Here is a 23,716-nt window from a genome sequence, read left to right on the forward strand (position 1 = left end):
TTGAGGGGGAATCTGAGAATGACTCCAAATGGGCATGGGGAGTGATAACAATGTCCTAAAATTGATTATGGTTGTACATCTCTATGAATATACTAAATACCACTGAATTTGACATTTTAAGTGGGTGAATTATATGTGAACCATATCTAAATAAAACTATAAGGAATGGGGATGCCTACCATGTGTGAGACTCTTGAGTTTGACTCCCAACACCACAAAAAATAGTAAAAAAAAAAAATGTGCTTCTGGGCTGGAGGTGTGGCTCAAGCAGTAGAGGGCCTGCCTGGCAAGTGTGAAGCCCTGAGTTCAAACTCCAGTAACTGCCAAAAAACATTGTACTTCTTCCATGGAATCTTTCCATGTTACTGTAATCCATATTAACCTCTCCAAAAACTATACTTCAAAAAAATGGAAAAAGATAAAAATTATACTACACAATATAGCACAGTAACACTACCTGATAATGTTTTATATTATATTATCAGTCAGACTATCATTTTCTTGAGAGGAATAAGTAAATCTTGTTTCTCAGATAGCTCTAAACATATCTAACACATAGCTGGGCACATAGGAAGTAACTCAGTAAATACCTGGTAGTTGTGAAGAATAGAATGAATGTGTGTGTGCTTGTTTTCACATGTATGTCAGACACAAAAAGAAGTTGGGAGAGTGAATACGATCTTACATAGATATTGAGGTGAGAGAATGACGCTGTGTGAAACTGCAGAATATAAGATTTATTTAAGAGACAAAACAGCATGGTTTGGACAATTTTGTTCTCCCCTCCTTTAACCTCCTCCTGTTTAAAGACACATGGTCAACCATATCCTGGTCTCTGAGATTCTAAGGGAGTCAACTGAATCCTATCTAGACACTCAACTGTTTGTCATTATTCCCCCATTGCTTCCTCCTCTTCCTCCTCCTCTGTCCAGCTCAGATCATCATCTGAATCCTCAGATTCTTCCTCATCCATCTCTAACACAACCCCTGCCCTAGCCTTCTCAGCTAGTGCATTAGGGTGCTCCAGCTGGGCCCAAGATCCTGGGTCAGCCTTGACCAGGGAGATTTCAACCCGAGATGGCATCAAGGAAACAGAGCTCTGCTCCACGTTTATGACCTGAGAAGGAGGGAGACAGAGGAACACAGAAGACAGAATGAGGAAATCAAAGGGATTGGGATTGGGATGGAGTAATTATGAATGATAGAAAAAAATTTTAAGGGGGAGAAAGAGAAGAGAGAAGAGGGAGGAGGGGGAAAGGAAGGAAGAAGAGGAGAGGAAGAAAGAAGGAATATGAAAGCAAATGAAGAGGAAACCTCCACTTTCCCACTACCATTCTTTCCATCAGAACACCCTCCATTCATTCACTCTAGTCTGGCCCTTCTTTTACCCCATCTCCCTCCCTGCCCTCTGCCCTCTGCCCCCTTCTCTTCACTTACCCCCCAGAGCTTCATCTGTGCTTGGAACACACGGTTACCATCAAAGACAACATGGACATGAAGCTGAGAGAAAAGAATTACAAGGGTAGTAACAATCCCAGAAGGTCAGAATAAGTCATTACTACAGAGAACCAGGCCAGAGATATGATCTGTAGGCCAGCCAGACAACGCTGACCTAATAGCTCTCCCTTCCTCTCAGGGGATTATGGAGCCTATAGGTTATCTGCATACAGCATCTCTGCCTGTAAGATTGTAGCATCATCCAATTCACGAGCCTCCCATCCTACCTCAAATCATTCCTCACCTCAGTTTGACTGGCCTTCACCCAGTTGAACGCAGGAAGTGGAATTTGGCCATATACAGTCACCACTACTAAGGAATCTGTCTGGTGCCAATCATGGCGGCAAGATGCTGGTAACTAAAGAGAAGATGCCAAATGTGTATGGTAAGAATCAACTCTTAAACCACGAGGAGTTCTCATGCGGTATGTGGAGAAGACCCACAGAGTCTCAGAGAGGTTAACACTGCTTTTTTGTTTTTGTTTTGTGGTACTGGGGTTTGAACTCAGGGCTTTGTGCTAGCAAAGTAGGAGCTCTAACGCTTGAACCACACCTCCAGTCCATTTTGCTCTGATTATTTGAGAGATTTTTTTTTTTTGGTGGTACTGGGGTTTGAACTCAGTCAAACCTGCTTGCAAAGCAGGCACTCTACCGCTTGAGCCACATCTCCAGTCCTGCTCTGGTTATTTGAGATGGAGGTCTTGCAAACTATCTGCCCAAGTTGGCCTCAAACCATGATCCTACCAATCTCAGCTTCCCAAGTAGTTAGGATTATAGGCATAAGCGACTGGCGCTCAAGAGATTAACACTGTTTCATGTATCAAAGCCTCTGGGCTATAGAGAGATAAGGGACAGAATCTTATCTGGTTCACACTAAAAAAGATAGCTTAGCTACAAGGTACAGGGAGGAGAGTTTTTCTCTAGAATTGGGTTCTAATCAAGAGTTTGGGAAAGCTGGGGCTTACCTGCTTCCCCCAGTCATGTCTACCAACTCTGCATCCTGGCTGTGCCAGGAATGCTCCAAAATCCAAGGTCTGGATGCCACAACAGCTCCAAGACTTCATCCTGAGGTAGGAAGATAAGTCAACTTAATTCTCTCCCTACAATCCTTTACTCCTTATCAATATTGGAAGAAATATGCCTCACAGACCACCCAGTCCCCTTCCTCACCCCTCATGGAATCGAGGTGCTCCTGGGTGATAAGTACATGGATTTGTATCACTCTCAGGGCCTTGGTAAACCTAAGAAGGATAAAGAAGAATTAGGAAAAGAATCAGGTTATTCAAAGGTGTACTCCATGGGGCTATGGTATGACTCTAGTGGCAGAGTGCCTGTGTAGCAAGCATGAGGCCCTAAGTTCAAACCCCAGTACCACCAAAAAAAAAAAAAAGGTGTACCTCACTCAAATTCATGTCTATACCCAGGCATCCCTCAGGTGTAGTATCTCTGCACCACGTGTACCACATGCTTGTGCCCCACAAAATTTTCACTTACAGCATCACATCCTGGGTTCTGGCAGCTGGAACCAGTCCGGATCAGACTACTGTCAAGTCCTGGGCAAGGGAAACAGTCAGGAACCTATCCACTAACCCCCACCAATTGCCAGTCTGAGGCCTGTCCTACTAAAGATCCACCTACCTGCCCCAGGTTCCTGGTCTAATTCTTTCTGTTCCAATGCCATTTCCAGGGCTTGAGATATATTTAGTGGTAGCAGCTTTGGAGGCAACTCTGACCTAAGGGTTATAGGCAGGTCATTTAGTTCTGATCCATTAATCACGGTTGCCAGCTCCAGCACTCCCACCCATGGTAATGGAGTCAAAGAAGTCTAATAGAGAAATGGGATAGTAACCTCATTGCCAATTTTCATTTCTGGGACATCTCAAATACCTTAATCCTGGGGAAATCCTCCTCCCTTCTCTTGTCCATCTACTCAGTTGCTTAAAATGTAACCATTTCTCTGCAGAACTGCATCATTTCATCTTCCTCTAATTATGTACTTGTTGCTCATATTATGCTCACAAAATTCATTCTCTGTAGCCTCCTAGCTGCTGATACTACTTCCTTTTCTTTATGTAAGATCTATCTTCAATCTCTCTTCCAGAAATTAATAAAAAATCAACTCAATCTTAGCCGGCATGGTGTTGCACACCTATAATCCCAACACTGAGGAGACAGGCAGGAGGATCTCGAATTCTTGGCTACCCTGGGCTACATAAAGGGACTGTTTCTCACACACACACACACACACACACACGCTGAAAAGAAAAGAAATCCAGTCAATCTTAACAATCCCACTAATGTTATACACTATGTATTTGTGAGGGGCTATTTTACTCCATAGATTCAAGGTATCCAGCCCATCTTTCTCATTCCACCTTAGAGAACAGGACATTTCCAGAGACAAATTTGCCCTAAGGCACAGAGTATGTCATCCTGCCCTGATACCTGACCCTCCTCAAATCTCTGAGCCCTAGTTCCCAAAGTTTAATGATTTATCACTCCTAGAAAGCTCCATGAATATAGGAAAGACTCAAGGGCTTCCTCCTCTTTACTTAGGCCTCTCTCGGCGCAAGGTCTCTGCTGACTTTGGAATTGTATTCAGAGGTTTTTGCTCCTGAAGTGAACTTGTAGCAGGGCCCTCAGACTGAGGGGCCTCAGGAAGCTTCTCAGCACAGTGTGGTCCCATAGTACAGCCCTAGTACAGATAAGGAGATAAGGATTAGAAATAGAACCCTTCTATCAGGGTAGAATACAAGGGAAGTAAAGGGTTTACCTTGATGTTTAAGAACTCAGAGAAATCTACAGTTCGCTTTCGGCAGCAGGACCAACCCTGATAACAAGAGACCCAGGTCAGCTTAAGATTCCTGGGTGTTATTTCCTTTGGGAAATGGTCTTGCTATCCCCCATCACTAGACCTACTCCTCACCTTAAGTGCATCATGGAAGATTGGGGCCCCAGGGTGATAGCAACAGGAATCTGTGGACACCAGTAGAAGATTAAGGAAGGAAAGATAACTGTGTATCACTTCTTACTTTTTCTCTAGGTTCAAGTTTATGGTTTCTTTCCATATAATGTACAAGAATAAATCAGCAAAGGTTGATGATCAGTCAAATTAAAATTACACCAAGTACACAAAAGATTTTCCCCCTAACGCCCACCCAAGAGCTCCTGGCCAGGTTACAATTAGTTACTCACCAGGAAGGTTGGTATTGGGGTCAAAGTGTTGCCCACAGCCTTTGTTATGGCAGAGTAGAGACATGGAGGCAATTTACCAAAAGGGTATTTCAAGGAGTCTGACTGCCGAGTGGGGAACACCTCTTGGTCTGGAGGTTTTTAGCTGCCTGGAAAGGCCAGCTGTTTCTATCTTTAGTTCGGGAGGCGTACACCTCCTAACATGGACAAGGGAACTTCAATTGGTCTTCTCAGCCAATAGGAAAGAGCTCTGGATCACTTTAGCTTTGAGGCTCAGGAAAAAAGGATCAAGCAGAGTAGCGCTTGGAACTTGGGTGAGGTCAGCTAACCACTGCTGAGACAGTTTTAGATGCTGCCAATTCCAAGCCTCTGACATACCAACAGCTGTTCAGAAACAAATACCAATTGAGACCACCCCTCAGCTCAATTTCTCCAACCCATTTTCTTCTCAGAGAAGCTTTCCTATTGTCATTACTTCCACTGTACTGCCAATGGCACCGATCCTTGCTACCTACTTCATCTTGCACCTCACCCCATCTCCTCCCCATGTTTGCCTAGATGATGCCTTCAATGTCAAAGGGATTACCCTTATAGAGCCTACTGCTCATCTCCCAAGATACTCCCCTCCCTCCCTTCCCCTTCAAAAACAGCACAGAAAATTAAAAGGCTTAAAATGTATTTTAATAAGTTGATGCTGCATTACTGCTCCATTTCTCAGAAAAACTCCAAATTTAAGGTATCAGGGACAAATCAAACATTATACCAATAAAAAAGCACAGCATTTAACTACCTAAGATAGGCAAGGCTAAGAGCTACTGTCAGACCTTCAGTATACAGCAACCCTGTTCCCAAGATTGTAGTAGGCCTATCAAGAAAAGCTGTGAAGAACAACATCAGAGACACAAAAGGATCATTCTTGAGTTGTCCTCACCCAAGAAAAAGATGGAGGCAAGGTAACACAAGATTATTTAAGATATACTAAAATGAAAATCTCTAAGAGAAAATGTCTTCCTTAGGACATGAAGGGGTAATATATGGGATATAACATAACCGTTATGTATGCAATCTGTGACCTCTGTGGATATTTGCCTGAATTCTCACCTGGGAGCAAATGGAGGAATGGGGCTAGGTCATTGGGGGATGTTTGGTTTTTGTAGTATATGTGGCAGTGTCTGTGGGGTTGAGGGATGTAAGAATGAGAAAGCAAATAAAACATGATGGACACAAAATGGAATGGTCAGGATTAATGGGGCTCTAGATGGATCCAATTTGCTATGGTTCCCCAGGCCCTCAACAATCACATTTGAGACTTCAGGAATGCACCACACAGAACTGCTAACAATATACCACACAGAACTGATTTGTTAAATACCACCCCTCCCTTGCCCTCTGCCTCTAAGTATATTCCCTAGAGTAGCACAGGCAGGGAAGATCTATCTATTGGGAGGAATCCCCTAACACTTTTCCAGGGTAGAATTCTGGCTAGTCCAAAAAGGGTCCTTCTTTTAAGGGTTTTGGGAAACTAGTCACTGCAACTTTATTAGTATCGGCGACGTTTGTTTGGAGCAAATTCAGCTCCAGGAGCTGCACGGTTGAATGCAGGAGGAGTTCCACCAATTGCCCCAATTCCTTCCATTGTAGCAGCTTGGCCAAAGCGTTCAGTGGTTGGTGGGGTCTTAAAAGAGAAAAAGACAGTAACATTACAACACAATCTTTGTCCTAAGGTTCCCACCCCTCTATAGTCTCTCCACAGGAAGCCATTTGCACTCAGCTACTCAAGGCTCCTAATGCTAGGGATGAGTGACCAACTCTAGTTAGAACTCTAGTGGGTAAGGAGGAAATTATAGGCATACCCAATCACCAAACTTTTAATCTATATTCCTAACTATAGACTAAGTAGTATCACATACTAAATACCTAGGTTGGATTAAGTTCTATCCAAGTCCTTTTTCTTTTTCTTTTCTATTTCTTTTATTCCTATGTGCTTGGGTCATTTCTTCCCCCTTCCCCCCGCCCCCTCCCCAAGTCCTTTTTCTTGAGCTAGGTAACTGGACAAGGGCATCCCATCAACTCTCTAGCACTTGGCACTATCCATTTAATACTAGAACCCAAACCTCTGAACCGTATGAGCCATGAAGCCTTTGGATTTGCACGTAATTTGTGGTAATGCCTAGCTTTTGACTTCACTCCAAAAAAAACAACCTGTATACCCAAGGTAATAACTAAACAGTCAATCAGACTGGCCAGTCAGACAGAGGCAGTTGCCTTAACTGTCAGATAGAAGTATAATTTGACATTGAATTTGCTCCAGGTTAAAAAAAAAGGGGGGGGGGAGTGGACCCTCAGGACTAGGCATGTGGCACAGTGGTAGAGCACTTGCCTAGAATGTGTGAGGCTCTGAGTCCAATCATAAATAGCCAAAAAAAAAAAATTGACCTCAAGGTCACATTTCATGGATACCGGTAGCCCAAATGACTAATGTATGTAGTAAAATCAAAGTAGACCTACGTGCTGGAAAGGCAAAGCCCTTTATCCTCCTACTAATCATTTAGTGTTACTATGAGGCCCTGCAGTTTATTACCAATCCCAAGGTTCCATCCGGCATCATAGTTGCAGGTCCTGGAGGAGCTGGGGTACCAGCTGGCACAGGAGCAGGGGGCATGGCACCTCTGTTGTTTATGCCCATAGCACCTAAAGCAGAGTAGCATGATCAATACAGGGACAGACAGGGTTAAGATATGTCACCCCACCGCCCCCAATAAAAGCAATGTTAATAAACTCTCAGCCCTTTAAATATGGACTAGATAGGAGAAGCTGATAGTTCATCAGCGACCAGACAAAAAAGGAAATCAGAACTATTTACCTATTTTAAGTCCTTACCTCCCATAGCCATCTGGCCCATCCGTATCTCTTGCTCTCTCTGAAAAACAAAATATACTCAAGACAGTCCAAGAAAGCAGTGCATTCTACCACAATCCACTGAGGACCACACACTAAGGGAAGTGAACACTGAGACCAAACTGAGGAGCACTAATGGCCCCTTGCAAGTTGGACAGTGAGTTCAAGTCAGAATTCTGGACACCAGTAAGTTTCCCAATAGGAATAGAGAGATGAGAGATTCTCATTTAGTCAATTTCTTCCACAGCTCCACCCATACAAGGACAGCTAAACTGGCTAAAGGACTCAGTTTATCTCCTCCTACAGTCACTGAGTACAGGGTGGTCCCAAGTTTTCATCCTAAATTCCCTGTGAGGCAAGAAAACCTCACCTCTCCTTCCTATGAACTTTTTTTTTTAAATAAAGGAGTTTCATAGCATAGAAAAACTAGTCATAACCTGGTGTCCTAACAGACAATTCATGATGGGCTTCTCATACCACAACTGGCCTGATACATTGTGGGCAAAAGGGAGCTATACCGCGTCAGGGAAGGTTCCCTTGAATCCTTCCTGCTGCCGCCGCATTATTTCTTCTTGCTGCCGTCGCATTTCTTCCTCTCGGCGCCTACGCTCCTCCTCCTGCCTACAGTCACCAAGGTATTAAGATAAAGGCATTCCAAAACTCAGACAGGTCCCCTTAACAGAAGACTAAGCCTACTGAAAACTATAATAGCTCACCAGAACTAAAGAAACCCCCAAAGAAGTAACCAGCACTCCATTGCTTTCTCTTTAGTGAAGCCCAAGATAATTCCAAGAACTGCAGGCAGTTAGAACACCTCCCATCCAAAGGAAGAACCTGAGAAGCAGCCCAGAAATATTTGCCAATACACTTAAAATGTAAGTGAGACATTGAGTTTTCTTTGCTTTTGTTTTGCAGTACTGAGGTTTGAACTTAGGGTCTCATACTTGCTAGGCAGATGCTCTTTTTTGTGTTGGATATTTTCAAAATAGGGTCTCTCAAACTATTTGCCCAGAGCTGGATTTGAACCACAATCCTCCTGATCTCTGCCTCCTGAATAGCTAGGATTACAGGCATGAGCCACCAGTGCCTGGCCTGACATTACCTTTTTGAGTTGCCAGAAAAAAAAGTTCTGCAAAAGGGCGTTACCTGAGCTCCAGCTGCTTTCGTTTTTGAACCTCTTGATTATGCAGCTCTTCCATTCTCCGAAGTTCCTCTTGGCGCCTCATCAAATCTAGAAACAACAGATTGAAAGTACATTTCATTCCTTTCACATATACTCAACAATTTCCCATAAACAAAGATCTAGACAGCAAAGAGAATATAATCCCTGAGCAACGAAAATGCTTAAATTCCAAAATTAAGGTCAAACCTATCACTTCCTGATCTACAGAATCCAGTACTCACTACATGTCCAAGCCCATCTGCTTATCAAGAGCAACAGAGTATTTCAAAGAATAAAAGCAGAAATTTAAGTTCTTTATTAGGGGATACAAAGAAACTCCTGAATAACAGCCATTTTATACTTGTAGCTTAAAGACTTATAGGCCTGTACATACCCTGCCTCATTAGCATGACCTGGTGCTCATGGCGAGCTGCCTCCATCTCCATCTCCAGCTTCTCACGAGCCTCCTTGATATTTCGGTCCACTTGGTCCTGCTGCTGCTTCTCCATCTCAATGAGTGCCTTCCAGCGCATGGCATATTCATACTCAAAGGAGCCAGGCTGTGCAAATCTGGGTGGCTGCTCTCGCTCCCTAGACAATGTTATAAGATTACTAACTGTCCAATATTCGTAAGTATCACATTATTACCGAGGGCCAAGCAAATGCCTCTTTTACACATTCCTTTAGAAGTTTCCTCACGAATAGGGCAACACTTGACAGGGAATATAACAGGACCACATACTTGTGAAATTGCTGGTTTTTTATAACCAATTTCTCTGGAAGTCCCTCTTCATCATCTAATTGGTCCATGGGCTCCACAGTCACAGGCCGAGGAAATCTGGGTGAAAATAGGAAAGTAGCGTTAATGAAATCATACCCTACAAGGCATCCTCCCTACACTTGCCATAGGCACAATGAACTAATAAGTCAGAACTAAACAACTGAAGATATTTCTGGAGGAGTTTTTTTATACTTAGTAACAAGTAACTAAGTTCTTTAAATGGCATTATGGTAAATTTGGAGTTAATAGGATGGAGATCTCTGAATACAGCATCAAAAATGATAAAAGTAGGGAGGTACTGTATTTAAGTACAGCACAAATATCTGCTATCTACAGAACTCTAGGGAATTAAGTGAGGTAAATTCTAAGTGACAGTACATACAAAACAACTTTTCTGAGTTCTAATACTTCAAAGTAACTGGAGACTTAATACCAACTAAAAACCTACTGAAAGACTGAAAAGATATTTTTCTTAATCTTCATTATCACTTCCATTAACTTAAGGTTGTACTGGAAGTCAGGTGTCAGTGGAGCATACCTGTATCCTAGTGATTTGGGAGGCTGAGATCGGGAGAAACATGGTTTAAGGCCACCCCAGGGCAAACAGTTTTCGAAACCCCATCTCTAAAACAGCCAGAGAAAAGTGGATTGGAGGTGTAGCGCAAGGGGTAGAGCACCTCCTTTGCAAATGCAAAGCCCTGAGTTCAAGCCCCAGTCCCACCAATAACAACAACAAAAAAAGGTAGCCAGGCGCTGGTGACTCATGCCTATAATCCTAGCTACCCAGGAGGCAGAGATCAGGAGGATCAGGTTCAAGGTGTAGCGTAGGCTCTGAGTTCAAACCCTAGTACTGCAAAAAAAAAATTACTGTACTGGAGTTGGGCATGGTGTGCACATCTGTAAATCCAAGTTTCTCGGGAGGCAGAGGCAGGAGGGTACAGCTCAAATGGCACAGTGCTTGCCTAGCAAATCTGAGAACCTGGGTTCAATCCCAAGTATAGCCAAAAAAAAAAGAAAAACCTACTAGAAAGGCAAATTAGTACCCAAAAGACTGTAAATGAACAAAGGAACAAGGTTACTAGATTACTAAATGTTCACTCTCCAGATCACAGAATTAGGAACCCAAGGTCCTAATTTGTGAAAAGCCTTCACTTACGTGGTTAGCAGAAAGGAGCCTTCACTGCATCTGTCCAGAGCTTTCCGAGCAGCTGGCTTCCCTGAGAACTCAACAATGCCTTTTCCTGAGGGCCTTCCTCGATCATCCACAATGACTACAGCCCTCTCCACCTGGCCAAACACAGAAAAAGCTTCTTCCAACAGTTCGTTGGACACGTACTGAGGAAGGTTTCGAACCGTAAGGGATGCACTATGACAGGCAAAGCGCACACGCAGCTGCTTTCCACGGAGTGGCATATTGTCCAGCTCCACTTTGGCAATCTCTGCAAGGGTTCGTGTTTCCTAGGAAAAGGAGAAGAAAGTAGAGTTGCTCGGTTTAACAAAGACCATGTGAGCAGCCATTAACAAAATATCCCCTAAAGAGCATGGTGACAAGCACGGTAGAAATATGGATAGCGTGCTAGGCCATGAAAACACATGCCTGAAATCCCAACACTTGGGTAGTTCAGGCAAGAAGATGAAAAATTCAAAGTTAGCCTGGGCTACATAGCAAGACCCTGTTTCAAAAAAAAAAAAAAAAATCTAGCCAGGTGCTAGTGGCTCACGCCTATAATCCTAGCTACTCAGGAGGCAGAGATCAGGAGGATCACAGTTCAAAGCCAGTCTGGACAAATAGTTTGAGAGACCCTATCTTGAAAATACCTAACACACACACACACACACACACACACACACACACACACACACACAAAATGGCTGGTGGAGTAGCTCAAGATGCAGACCCTGAGTTCAAGCCCCAGTCCCACAAAATAAATAAATAGTCTATACTAATAATATAGCACCCAGAATATTTTAAATTCTTACTAGCAGCATAGAATCATGAATTTAACTAAGATGTATTACAAGCCATATTATAAGTGCCACAATGTACTCCCAGTACAACAGCAGTAATAGAAAAATAATTCATTTGAAAAAGACTTAATGCAGGCTCAAAAAAAAAAAAAAAACAGGGAGCTGGGGATGTAGATCAGTGGTAGAATGCTTGCTTAGCATGCTGAAGTCCCTGGGTTCAAGTCCCAGTACCACAAAAACAAAACTAAACAAAAACATAAAATCAGTCATTACCTCTAACAGGCATCTTTAGAACCACAAACCTTTACAGGACATCCCCTATCCCCCTTTATTAGTAAAGCAGAATCGTGATTCCAGAAAGACTTGCACATATAAATACATATACACACACACATATATATATAAATTTTTTTCCCTGCAGTCCTGGGGTTTGAACTCAGAGCTTTGTCTTTGCTAGGCAGACTACAATTTGACTTAGTAGCAGATGGGAATAAAAACTTTCTGAGCACCCTATCCAGGAGTCTTTTTTTTTTTTTTTTTTGCAGTACTGGGTTTAAACTCAGGGGCTCATGCTTGCTAGGCAGGCCCTCTACCACTTGGGCCACACAAGTAGCTCTATTTTGTGATGAGTTTTTTCAAAATAGGGTCTCTAAGAACTATTTGCCAGGGCTGGCTTTCGAACCGTGATCCTCCTGATCTCTGCCTCCTGAGTAGCTAGGATTATAGGAGTGAGCCACCAGCACCCAACCCATCCTGTGATATTGCTTTGTATTATCCTCTTCATTTACAGTACCTACAAGTGTTTTTCCCTCATATACTTTTCCAAAATCAAACCTCACTTTCAAATTAAGTACTACATTTAAAATTGGGTAGAGGTGGAATTATGGCTCAGTGATAGAGTATTTAGTTGTCTAGCATGTACAAGGCTCTGGTTTCATGGTTTCTGAAGTCTTAAATGTGACAGTAAGCACATGTGCCCAGACTTTGGAAATAAATTATGTAAGCCTGGCACAACCAGTATAACCAGAACAAAATGGTGTGGCTCAAGTAGAACTCTTTTGCAAGCAAAGCCCTGAGGTTCAAACTCCATAGTCCCACACACACATACAAAAAAAAAAAGATAAAATTCCATCGTTTTCACTTAAAAAAATAAATAAACCCAAACATACTAATCTATTTAAGGGGAAGAGCAAATAGACAAAAGGTACAGATAAAACTAATCATGAGCTGATAATTATTGAAACTGGGCAATGCATATATGCATGTTCATTATACTATATTCTGCTTACTTCCATGTGTGAAATTCCTCAAAACAAAAAATGAGCCAAGGGCAGGTGGCTCACACCTGTCTGCAAACCTAGCTACTCAGATCATGAGAACTGTGGTTCAAAGCTAGCCCAGACAAATAGTTCGCAAGACCCTATCTTAAAAATATCCAACATAAAACAGGGCTGGTAGAGTGGCTCAGATGGTGGTACACCTGCCTAGCCAGTGTGAGGCCGAGTTCAAACCAAAAAATAAAACAGTACCACCAAAAAAATAAAACAAAAAATGCAGGCTGGACGCCAGTAGCTCATGCCTGTAATCCTAGATACTTGGGAGACAGAGATCAGGAGGACCAAAGTTTTCAAGACCCTATCTCAAAAATACCCAACACAAAAAGGGCTGGTGGAATGGCTGAAGAGGTAGAGTGCCTACCTAGCAATTGTAGGGCCCAGGGCTGCAAAAAAAACAAAAGAAGGTGGAGTTGCTCAAGTAGTAGAGTGCCTGCCTAGCAAGCATGAGGCCCTGAGTTCAAACCCTACCATCACAAAAAAAAAAAAAAAAGAGAGAGAGAGAGAGAGAGAGAGGGCTGGGGTGTGGCTCAAGCAATAAAGAGCCTGCCTGCCAAAAGCAAAGCCTGAAGCCTAAGTTCCAACCCCAATACAGCCAAATAATAATAGTATTAATAAGACAAAAAAATGCAACCAGGGCAGTGGTGCAACCAAAGCACTTGAGGCTGAGGCAGAATTGTGAATTAAAGGCCAGTCTGGTCTACATAGCAAGATCCTGTCTCAAAAGGAAAAAAAGGGCATATTTTAGCTTAGGGAAAAAAATTAAAATCTTCATTTTTATCCAATTTCATCAACTACAAGTTTGTGTCTATCTCCACTACCTTGTTTTCCACACCCATCCTTCCCTGGCTTCCCAACCTTGTAAATCACATGTCCCAAAGCCCACAGTTGCTCACCAAGCGAATAAAGCCAAAGCCTTTATCCTTATGAATGAAAACTTCTCCTGCCTTCCCATACTTCTCAAAGAGTTTCCTCATTTCCTCCTCAGTGATGTCAGGGGGAAGATTGCCCACAAAGAGACGGCTACGTTGGGTAAAGGTCTTCTCTCCTGGTTTCCTAAAATTCTTCAGGTCAATAGTCAAGCCTTCATCTGAGAAAAAACAGAGTCACTCAAAAATTGGGAAAGAGAATTAAAGTCATATCCTCAATGATCTCTAAACTGCTGCTAGAAAGAAAACAATTACTGTAGAGAAGGCAAACTCCATTTCCCAATGCAACCTATTCATTAAAACGCTTGTCAGTAAATTGCACCTTAGAATGTGAAAGCAGTGTGCAGAGGATCTGGGGGAACTTCTCAATAGCTCTACTGTGGGCCAGGAACCAAGCTGGGCTAAACCAGAGACAATACAGGAGCTATAAGCAATTTAAGGAGTCTTATGTCAGAAAAAAATCACATTTTAAAATGTAAAAACACAATTGTTCCATTTTCCTAATCGCTCACCCATCTTCACAACCTTGATTCTTTCAGGTTTAGGGCAATGGAATGAAAAGAAATGAATATTCTTTGTAGGAAGTTTTGGATTGTTTCTAGACTTAGAGGTAATCAAAGTTTACTGAATGAGTGGAAACATACATTCAAAGACTTTTTATCATACTTTTCACCTGGGGACTGTGAAAGTATGATATTTAGTATCAGATCTCTCCCCTAAGCCTTAACGAGTTGGTGTATAGTCTGATGAATGATCATCTTTAAGAACCAAACTGAGGTAAAACAGAGACCTCTGTTCAGCAGTGGAATGTGCCAACACAGATATATTCCACCCCATCATACTTCTGCTCCTTGCTTTATGGCAATCAGTACTTCTCAATCTTAAGAGGTATTAAGAGGCAAATAGGAAAAAGAACAAAGCTGTGTCATAAAGGGTTTATAATCCCAAAAGACTCATCTAAACAACCAAGAAACTATTCCCAAGAGGGAACCCATTTCTACCCATCACCTAGCATCTACTCACTTTGGCTACTGGCCTGTTGCCCATTTGCAGGTATTGGCGGTGGCGGCTGCTGCTGTTGCTGCTGGTGGTGCTGCTGGTGGTGATGCTGATGATGCTTCCTTGGAGTATGGTTCTGCTTCTCCAAGCTAAAGGTTTTATTGCTCTGCATTTTTTCACCCTAAAAAGAAAAGAGTGGACTAACAAATACATCCAGTGCTAAGGTTGCAGTCACCTTCCTGATAACTTATGTCATCACTCACTTTTGGTAGTCTGGTTTTTGCCAGATCTAAACAATGGGTTACTTTGAACAAGTTGGGTAAAGAAGTACAATTTGAAAATCTAAAAATACATGTAAGGCACCCTGAGTTCAATCCCTAGCACTCAAAAATATACATATAAACAACTACAAAGTACTGGATAAGAACTTGCACTACAATGACTTAATACACCTTCCACTTCAATACTACACATTAATGAACACCCTGACCTATACAGCATGAATGACCCTGTCTCAAAAAGAATTTACTCCCTGAAAGTAGGCCCTGTCACATATTAAAGAACATTTTAATACCACATCAGCTAAAACAGTTCTAAGTCTTTGCAAAGACAAAGACTAAAGAGTCTTTTTCTTCTCTAACACCTAGCAGTCCTAAAGTCCACAGTACATACTGTAAAACCAACAGTAGGAAAAGTACGGGTTAGACTTACTTAGGTTTGAATCATGGTCCTAAAAGTTACTAGCCATGTGCTACATAGTAAATTACTTCTGTATCTGTTTCTTCAGCTGTTTTCAAGGAATGGATAAGGGCTGGTGGCCTGGCTCAAGCAGCAGAGCACTTGTCTAGCAACTGTGAAGCCCTAAGTTCAAACCCCAGTACTGCCAAGAAAAAAAAAAATGAAGAGAGGTGGCCCAAACAATGTTATACACATATGAATAAATATATATAAACAATTAAAGAAAATTTTTAAAAATGAAATGAATAAAAAATACCCATCTCTTAGAGTGGCTATAAGAATTAACAAATATGTGAAACACCAACTCATTTCTGGCATATATTAAGTGTTCATTAAGAAATGAAAGACAAGGTGAAAAGTAGTGAAAAGATACATAGTGACCTAAAAATATATGACTACCAAAGCAAATAGAAAAAGATGAACAATGCTAATTTCTTTCATTTAAAAAAGTCTTTAAACAAATAAATAAATAATAAAAAACAGTCTTAGTGAGGCCCTGAGTTGAAATTCCAGTGCCACCAAAAAAATAGCCTTAAGTCAGGCTGGCCTGTAACCCTCGCTACTTGGGAGGCTAAGATCAGGAGGATCAAAGTTCAAGGCCAGCCCAAGCAAATAGTTCAAGAGACCCCATCTCCAAAATAACTAGAGCAAAATGGACTGGAGAGATGTGGCCCCAGCAGCAGAGCACCTGCTTTGCAAGCAAGAAGCTGAGTTCAAACCCAGTCTCATCAAAAAGAAAAAGAAAAAAAAAAAAAAAGACTGCCTTAAGAGTAAAAGCAAATAAAAATTTCTGGCACAATCCAGACACTAAAACTAAAGTTGACCTTTTTTTTTTTTCTTTTTGGTAACTACTGGGGGTTTGAACTTAGGGCCTCACTAGGAAGATACTCTACTACTCGAGCCATTCCATCAGCCCAAAAGTTGAATCTTAAAATAAAAATTTTCTAACTAATTAGGTTTTAAAACAGGACCACTGTGTAGGGTGGCTTATAGCTATAATCCCAGCTACCCAGGAGGCAGAAATGGGGAAGATCACAGTTCAATTTCAATTAATTAGTTGGACAAGACGCATGCCTGCCATCCCAAGTATACGGGAGGCATATATGGTCCAAAGTCAGTAAGGGCAAAAACACGAGGGCCTATCTGAACAATAACTGAAGCAAAAAGGTTTGGGAGCCTAGCTCAAGTGTTAAGAGTGCCTGCCTAGCAAGCACAAGGCCTCGAGTTCAAACTTCAATACTATCCCTCCCCACACAAAAAAAGACCACCTTCCTCGTCCAAGGATAGTTCTCCAGTAAAAGAATTAAGACAAAACTGGGCACCAGTGGCTCATGCCTGTAATACTAGCTACTTTGGGAGGCTGACATTGGAAGGACTGAAGTTTGAGGCCAGCCTGGGCAGATAAGTTTGAGACCTTATTGCCTAATAACCAGAGCAAAAACGGACTGGAGGTGTGGCTCAAGTGATAGAGTGCCTGCTTTCCAAACTGTGAAGCCCTGAGTTCAAACCCCAGTCCTTCCAAAAAAAATAGCTTTCCCAATACACTTTATATCATCTCACTAAAACTAAAAACACCAATGCAATTATCAAATTTTGTATGCAAAACTGTTTACTAAAACAAGAGCTACCAAGATATACTCTTCTAGGGGGTAAACTTGTTCAACGTATACTGTACTTATCTATGGGATTATCACAATGAAACTCCCTACTAAAAAATGAAAAAGGGCTGGAGGAATGGTTCAAGCAGTAGAACGCCCCAAAGCCCTCAGTTTAAATCCAAGTTAACACCCAAAAAAAGGAAAAAAGATAAACAATTTATACTCCTTTAACTCAGGAATTCTACTACAAATTTATCCCAAGAAAAATTAAAACTATGTCCATGAAAACACTGGCCTTTATGGTGACAAAACAATGAAAATGACTAAATGCCAGGCATCTCACACTTGTAATCCTAGCTACTCAGGAGGAAGAGATCAGGATTGCAGTTTTAAGTCAGCCAGAGTAAATTGTTCTCAAGATTATCTCGAAAAAAAAAAACCATCACAAAAAAAAAAAAAAAGGGGCTGGTGAGTGGCTCAAGGTATAGGCCCTGAGTTCAAACCCCAGTACTGCAAATAAATAAAAATGACGAAAATATCCAAAATTAAAAGGAATGGCTGATATTAAATTATGGTACAGCTATACAATGGGATATTACACAGCATTAAAATTATGAAGACAAGGCTGGAATGGAGCTCAGGGGTACAGCTCACATGCACAAGGCCCTGGATTTAATTCCTAGCACTGTATTAAGACTGTGTAAACATGAAAGATGTTTGATACTCTGAAGGGGTAAAGTTTTTATGAATGTGTGAAAGTAGACAGGAACTGAAGGTATGCAAAAATGAAAACAATTGCCTTGCTCTTATGTTACTGATAACTTTTTATCTTACTAACTCATTTAACAAGTATGTACTAAATGCCTATTTGCTAGGTGCTATTCTAGATGGATTAGTGGACAAAGCAGATTCTTGCCTTCAAGAGATTACCTTCTAGTGACAGACATAATATACATGATAAGCTAGTTACACAGTACTTGAGTAAGTGTCATGGGAAAATAAAGAAATATGAGGGCATGTAAAGTAGATAGAGAATGGAAGGAGGCTGATAGAGCCATGAGTTGACATTTAAGTCAAGACTTGAGCTTTCTCTTATCACTTCATCAATCTCATGTTTCTCATTAATGTTACAAAGTACCAGAAATTACAATAAAGCACTTACTGCAAAATTTTAATACAGGAAACAGAAATAAAAACAAAAATAAAATTAAAACCCATGGACTCACCACTAATAGTCACTGTAACATTTTGGTATACCTTTCTAGTCATTATTATGTATTTTAAAGTGCATATTATAAAAACTACTTCTTTTTTCTTTTCCTTTGGTGGTACTGGGGATTGAACTCAGGGCCTCATGCTTGCTAGCCAGATACTCTACCACTTCAGCCACTCCACTAGTCCATTTTTGTGATGAGTTTTTACCAGATAGGGTCTGGGAACTATCTGCCCTGGGCTGGCTTCGAACCAGATTCTCCTGATCTCTGCCTCCTGAGTAGCTAGGATCACAGGCCCAGCTCTTCGTTTTCTTTCTTTTTTGGTGGGACTGGAATTTGAACTCAAGGCCTCGCACTTGCAAAGCAAGCACTCTAAGGTTTGAGCCACACCTCCAGTCCAGCATTTCTTCTTTATGATACATAATGAACAGCTTTCAGGCTATTAAATCGTTTATATTAATTGTTAACGGACACAGTATTCAGCTGTCAACCAAGCCCCTAGTGCATTGGATACATAGGTTGTTTCTAATTTTCCACCATTATAACCAATGTACAGAGAGATCTTTAGATATATCCACAATTAGATACTCTTCCTACAATTTCCATTTTCACTTATTTGCCTTCTAAGACATACATTATCATTTCAGTAACTTAACTCATAATGCACCATTGTATGTTCAGTTTTTCCTCATTTTTGAAGTATCAACATAATTTTAAATGGCTACATAAAGTCCATTTGCATGTACACTAATTTACTATAATTACTCTCTATTAGGAGACATTTATGGTTTCAGCTTTTTCCTATTACAATCCTACAGTAAATGTCTTCTTGCTTTTTTAGCTTTCTGTTTCTATTTAGTTATTTTCTTAAAATAATTTTTTTTTTTTGTTGCTGGGACTGGGGTTTGAACTCAGGGCTTTTTGCTTGCAAAGCAGGCATCCTACTGCTAGAGCCACAGCTCCAGTCCTAAGATAAATTCTTAAACAGAATCTTTGCAACTCTTGAACTTCTGGAGTGGCTCACTAACTGGCAGAGTACCCAGCAAACACAAAACCTGAGTTCAAACCCCACTACCACAAAAAAAATTATAAATAAATAAAAAAGAATGAACTACTGGTATATGCAAAACCAGTAATTTCAAAGAAAAAAAGGACTGTTGTGGCTCAAGTGGCAGAGTGTCTGCTTAGTAATACTAAGTTCTAGTGCCAAGGCCCTGAGTTCAAATCGCAGTAGACAAAAAAAAAAAAATCAAGAATCTTTGGTAACTCTTGCCAATGAATGTAACAATTTTCTCAAAAGGTTGTTGTAACAACATTAAATGCCATGAACAGGTATAGCAGTTGAATGACAAATGGGAAAATGGGATTATCTTTTTTTTTTTTAAAGGAAATCATGTTTTAAGAGTAAGATATATGCTTTGTGCTGGGGGCTCAGGCCTGTAATCCTAGCTACTTAGGAGGCAGAGGTCAGGAGAATCTTGGTTTGCAGCTAGTCAGGTGGAAATTTTTTTCCACCCTATCTGGAAAAAAATCCATCACAAAAAAGAGTGGTTCAAGGTATAGCCCCGAGGTCAAACCCTAGTACGGCAAAAAAAAAAAAAAAAAAAAAAGATAGAAGCCAGGTGTGGTGGCTCACACCTGTAATGCCAGTATTGGGAAGGCTGGCAGGTAGTTTGAGGCTAGCCTGGGCTACACAGCAAGATCCTGTCTCAAAATAAATAAATAAATAAATAATTCGTTAAAACAAGATATAAGAGTAGAGAATTAAAGATGCAAAATCTAAAATCCACTCTAGTTGAGGATGGAGTAAGAGGGGCATTAGAATCAAATCTTTTCCTATTTGAATCCCAAGTATTAAATATCTCCCTTCCTACAGCCCCAAAGTGACCAATGACAGAAACTTGGGTTATCCTCAGTCATTTCTCCCACTAGTTCTTACCTAAGTTCAGAATCCAAGGAACTTTTCCCCTCCAGTCTTTTAAATTAGGAATTAGTTGTTCCTGACTCAGTAGCTTGTATCACTTTCAGGAATCCACAACAGCCAGGCGCCAGGGGCTCACACCTGTAATACTAGCTAGTACTTGGGAGTAGTACTTGCCAGTCCAGGCAAAAAGCAAGACCTTTTCTCAAAAACAGAAAAGAAAAAGAAAAACCAACACAAAAAAGGCTGGTTGGGCTGAAGTTGTAGCTAAAATGGTATAGCGCCTGCCTTGTAAGCATGAGGCCCTAAGTTCAAACCCAGTACTACCAAATAAGAAAAAAAAATCTACTATATATATTATATATATATATAATATACATTACATATTAACAGAGATCTACAGGGATCCATGCAAAATTTAAATATACAAAACTCTGTGTTTACCACATTAACCGTAACTTCCTAGTAAAAATGATCTACCTCCTAGAGGATAAAGACCTAGATGCAAAATGTTAAGATGTTCTAAACCATTTACTTGAAGGTAAGTTGTATTTTGGTTTGAGAAAGTGCAATCTGTCAGGAGGCAGAAATCAGGAGGATCAAGGTTCCAAGCCAGCCTTTACGTAATAATCCATCATATAGATGGTACTGTAAATAGTCATCCCCTTCACAATAGCCACTCAGGTTACGAATTAGCATTATAGCCCTCTAAAAAAATTTGTACTAAGCTGGGTGCCAGTGGCTCACGCCTATAATCCTAGCTACTTAGGAGGCAGAGATCAGGAGGATGGCAGTTCAAAGCCAGCCCAGGCATAGTTTTCCAGACCCCATCTCGAAAAAACCCATCACAAAGGGCTGGTGACTGGCTCAAGGTGTAGGCCCTGAGTTCAAACCGCAGTACTGAGAAAAAAAAAAAAAAACCCAAAACGCAAGTGCAACCTGCAAGTTAAGGTAATACCATTAAAATCCAGGCTGTGTGCTAAGCCTGCATTATCTCATTTAGTGCTCAAAACTATTATTCTTCTGGATGAGGAAACCATCCAAGGTAAGTATGATGGAGCTGAATCCAGGTTTGTTGAATCTAAAATTCACTCCTCACTATGCTACAAATGCACCTCATTTCAGTTTAAACTCCAACAAACTCATTGATTGTGTCATCTAACTTTGAGACAGTATAGATGAGACAGGGAAATTATACTATTTTAACAAATTAAAAAAGGTCCAAGCCTATTCCCTCACCTGTACAATGAAGGTAATAGTTATCTACCTCAAGGCTGGTTATTTTAAGGCCTAAATGAGATAATGTACACTTTCATCCAGGAACAAAGCAAGCACTTTTTCCTGAAGGCAACCTCCCCCGTTTCCACATATGGTGGATGCTCCAGTTAAACAAATGTCAATTACATTCTTTCCACTCTTCTAGATTCTAACAAAGAATTCTTAATAACCAAATTGCCTACCTTTGTGTTTTTGAATAAATGTCCCCATAATACTAGTCTTTTTAATCTGTACCTTCCTTGTAGTCTTCCCCCAAGCAAGCATTCACTGATGGAAGATTAAGCAACACTGTATGAAGCACATAAAGTACTACTGTATACAGTGCCCACAAAGTACCAAGTACTCAAGAAGTATTTCTTGGGTTGGTGGAATGGCTCAAGTGGCAGAGCGCCTGCCTAGCAAGTGTGAGGCCGAGTTCAAAGCCCAGTACCACCAAAAAAAAAAAAAAAAGAGCAAATAAAATCTCTTTATATTTAAAAAAAAAAAGTATTTCTTACTATCACCTACTGATGATAATGACCACCAGTATCATTTTGGAAGTGCAGAAATCTGAGTAATAAATTCACTGCCCCGTAATTATTGGGCCTCTGAAAAGAGATCACAAAGATCAGTAGCAAGAATTTCTGTCTATTTATCTGTCCTTAGGACTAACCCTGATGAAGAACCTTGAGAGAAAATATGTCCCCATGGCTTAAAAAGACTGTGGCTATTGAGCATGATAAAACTGCATAAATGTTTTGGGTACAGGACAAACACTAATCACACATATCTGAAATCTAAACAAATGTTTCCTCGATTTTCATGAAAAAGGTCGAATTGTTAAGTGTAAATCGCTGAAAAAGTTTGCTGTAAATTTACCAGACTGAGATGGCCACCTGGATGGCCAGCCTGAAAGCTGTAAAATGCAGACATGGTAAGGTCCTGTTCTAAGTTTCTTAAGACCTTTCATTTAATAACAAAGTTGTACAAACACAATATAAATGTAGTCACTGCCCCCCCCCGCAAGAGTTGCCAGATTTAGCAAAGAAAATAGACAACTCAAGTTAAATTTTAATTTCAGATTTTTAAAAGTTTAGCATTAAGTACCATGCAAAGTGTACAAATACTAATTCGTTGTCTTTGTGAATTCTATCAACTGGGCGCCCTGTACTTCATCCCCTACACCTACCTCAACGATTGAAGACAGCGAAGTGCCTCCCAGTCCTCTCTAACTCCGACTTCTCTGTTAAAAACACAAAGAAAGGTGTCAGCTTACAAAAGACTTTCTCTAAGTGGAAAATACTCGAAGGGAAAGCCATAAATTTAAGTTTCATTTAGAAAAGTGATGCCATAAATGGCTCGAAAAGCTTGGAAGCAAGACTAAAAAATAGACGTTAAAGAAGCCCACTGCGAGAGCCTTGGGGTCTGAACTAGCAGAGGAACTTCCCAGTTAAGAGTTTTGACAAAGAAACACCGCTTCAGGGGCCCCACTGGCCCATTCTGAATTAATGGCCTCGCGGGGCCGGGAGGAGGAGCGTCCGACAAAGCACCTCCTCCTCCTCCAACCACGACTTCAGGGCTCTCACATAATAGACCCCACACCCTCAGGCCCAAGGCGTCTCACAGGCCGGGAACTTAGTGACATGGCTAAGACTCAGGAATGAGTCGCACAAAGGAACAGGGCGGGAAAGGAAACGGGGGACCGATGAAAGCCCAAGGCGAGTTGAGAGCGCTGGGCCCCCGCGGGTGGGCTGAGGCCGTGTGCTTGCGGAGACAAGGCCGCAAGGTTCCAAAGAACATCCTCTCTCCAAACCTAGCCCCACCCTAGCTTCTTCCCTCGAGGATCTTCGCAAGAAACCCCACTCCACTCCTAACCAAAAACCAAGCGGTCCCAAAACTCACCCCGTACCAACAGTTCTCTCCTCGGAGTAACGGCGACGCTACACGGCCTCTACCGTCCCGAGAAAAGAGCGCGCGACCGCCGGAAACGAGACGACGGAGCTCGGTGCCTCCCAAGGGGTACGAAGTGCTGCTCTCGATTGGATAACTGAACTGCCAATCAAGGTTTAGCTCCAGAGGCGGAATCATTTTTCCTCCATTTCTTAGATTCTATTGGCTACCGAATGCCAAAGACTTGAGTTCGTGTGAACGACAGATGGGGGACAAAGAGCGAGGCTTTTTACCCTACGCGCATGCACTAGCGGCGGTGCGCAGGAGACGGAAAAGGAA

The 23,716-nt window shown here is 41.4% G+C and overlaps 2 protein-coding genes across 2 annotated transcripts; both read right to left on the reverse strand.

Annotated features, from left to right (window-relative positions):
* Positions 1 to 716: 716 nt before the first annotated feature.
* Itgb1bp2 (integrin subunit beta 1 binding protein 2) lies at positions 717 to 5,297 on the reverse strand. The gene is made up of 11 exons (XM_020181331.2): positions 4,692 to 5,297; positions 4,423 to 4,472; positions 4,270 to 4,326; positions 4,049 to 4,191; positions 3,135 to 3,229; positions 2,991 to 3,049; positions 2,667 to 2,737; positions 2,462 to 2,561; positions 1,742 to 1,855; positions 1,438 to 1,500; positions 717 to 1,117 (listed from the first exon to the last, which is right to left on the reverse strand). Exons 1-11 carry the CDS (start codon positions 4,753 to 4,755, stop codon positions 890 to 892), a joined length of 1,044 nt encoding a protein of 347 aa, XP_020036920.1. The 5' UTR covers positions 4,756 to 5,297; the 3' UTR covers positions 717 to 889.
* A 50-nt stretch (positions 5,298 to 5,347) lies between these two features.
* Nono (non-POU domain containing octamer binding) lies at positions 5,348 to 23,474 on the reverse strand. Its single transcript, XM_074063626.1, has 12 exons — positions 23,390 to 23,474; positions 22,677 to 22,730; positions 14,784 to 14,940; positions 13,728 to 13,921; positions 10,686 to 10,987; positions 9,491 to 9,586; positions 9,143 to 9,339; positions 8,733 to 8,817; positions 8,105 to 8,207; positions 7,569 to 7,608; positions 7,270 to 7,379; positions 5,348 to 6,363 (listed from the first exon to the last, which is right to left on the reverse strand). The coding sequence occupies exons 3-12, from the start codon at positions 14,929 to 14,931 to the stop codon at positions 6,229 to 6,231; spliced, it is 1,410 nt and encodes a 469-aa protein (XP_073919727.1). The 5' UTR covers positions 14,932 to 14,940; positions 22,677 to 22,730; positions 23,390 to 23,474; the 3' UTR covers positions 5,348 to 6,228.
* Positions 23,475 to 23,716: the final 242 nt, after the last annotated feature.

Source organism: Castor canadensis, chromosome X (assembly GCF_047511655.1).
Source record: "Castor canadensis chromosome X, mCasCan1.hap1v2, whole genome shotgun sequence".
Classification (NCBI taxonomy): Eukaryota; Metazoa; Chordata; class Mammalia; order Rodentia; family Castoridae; genus Castor; species Castor canadensis.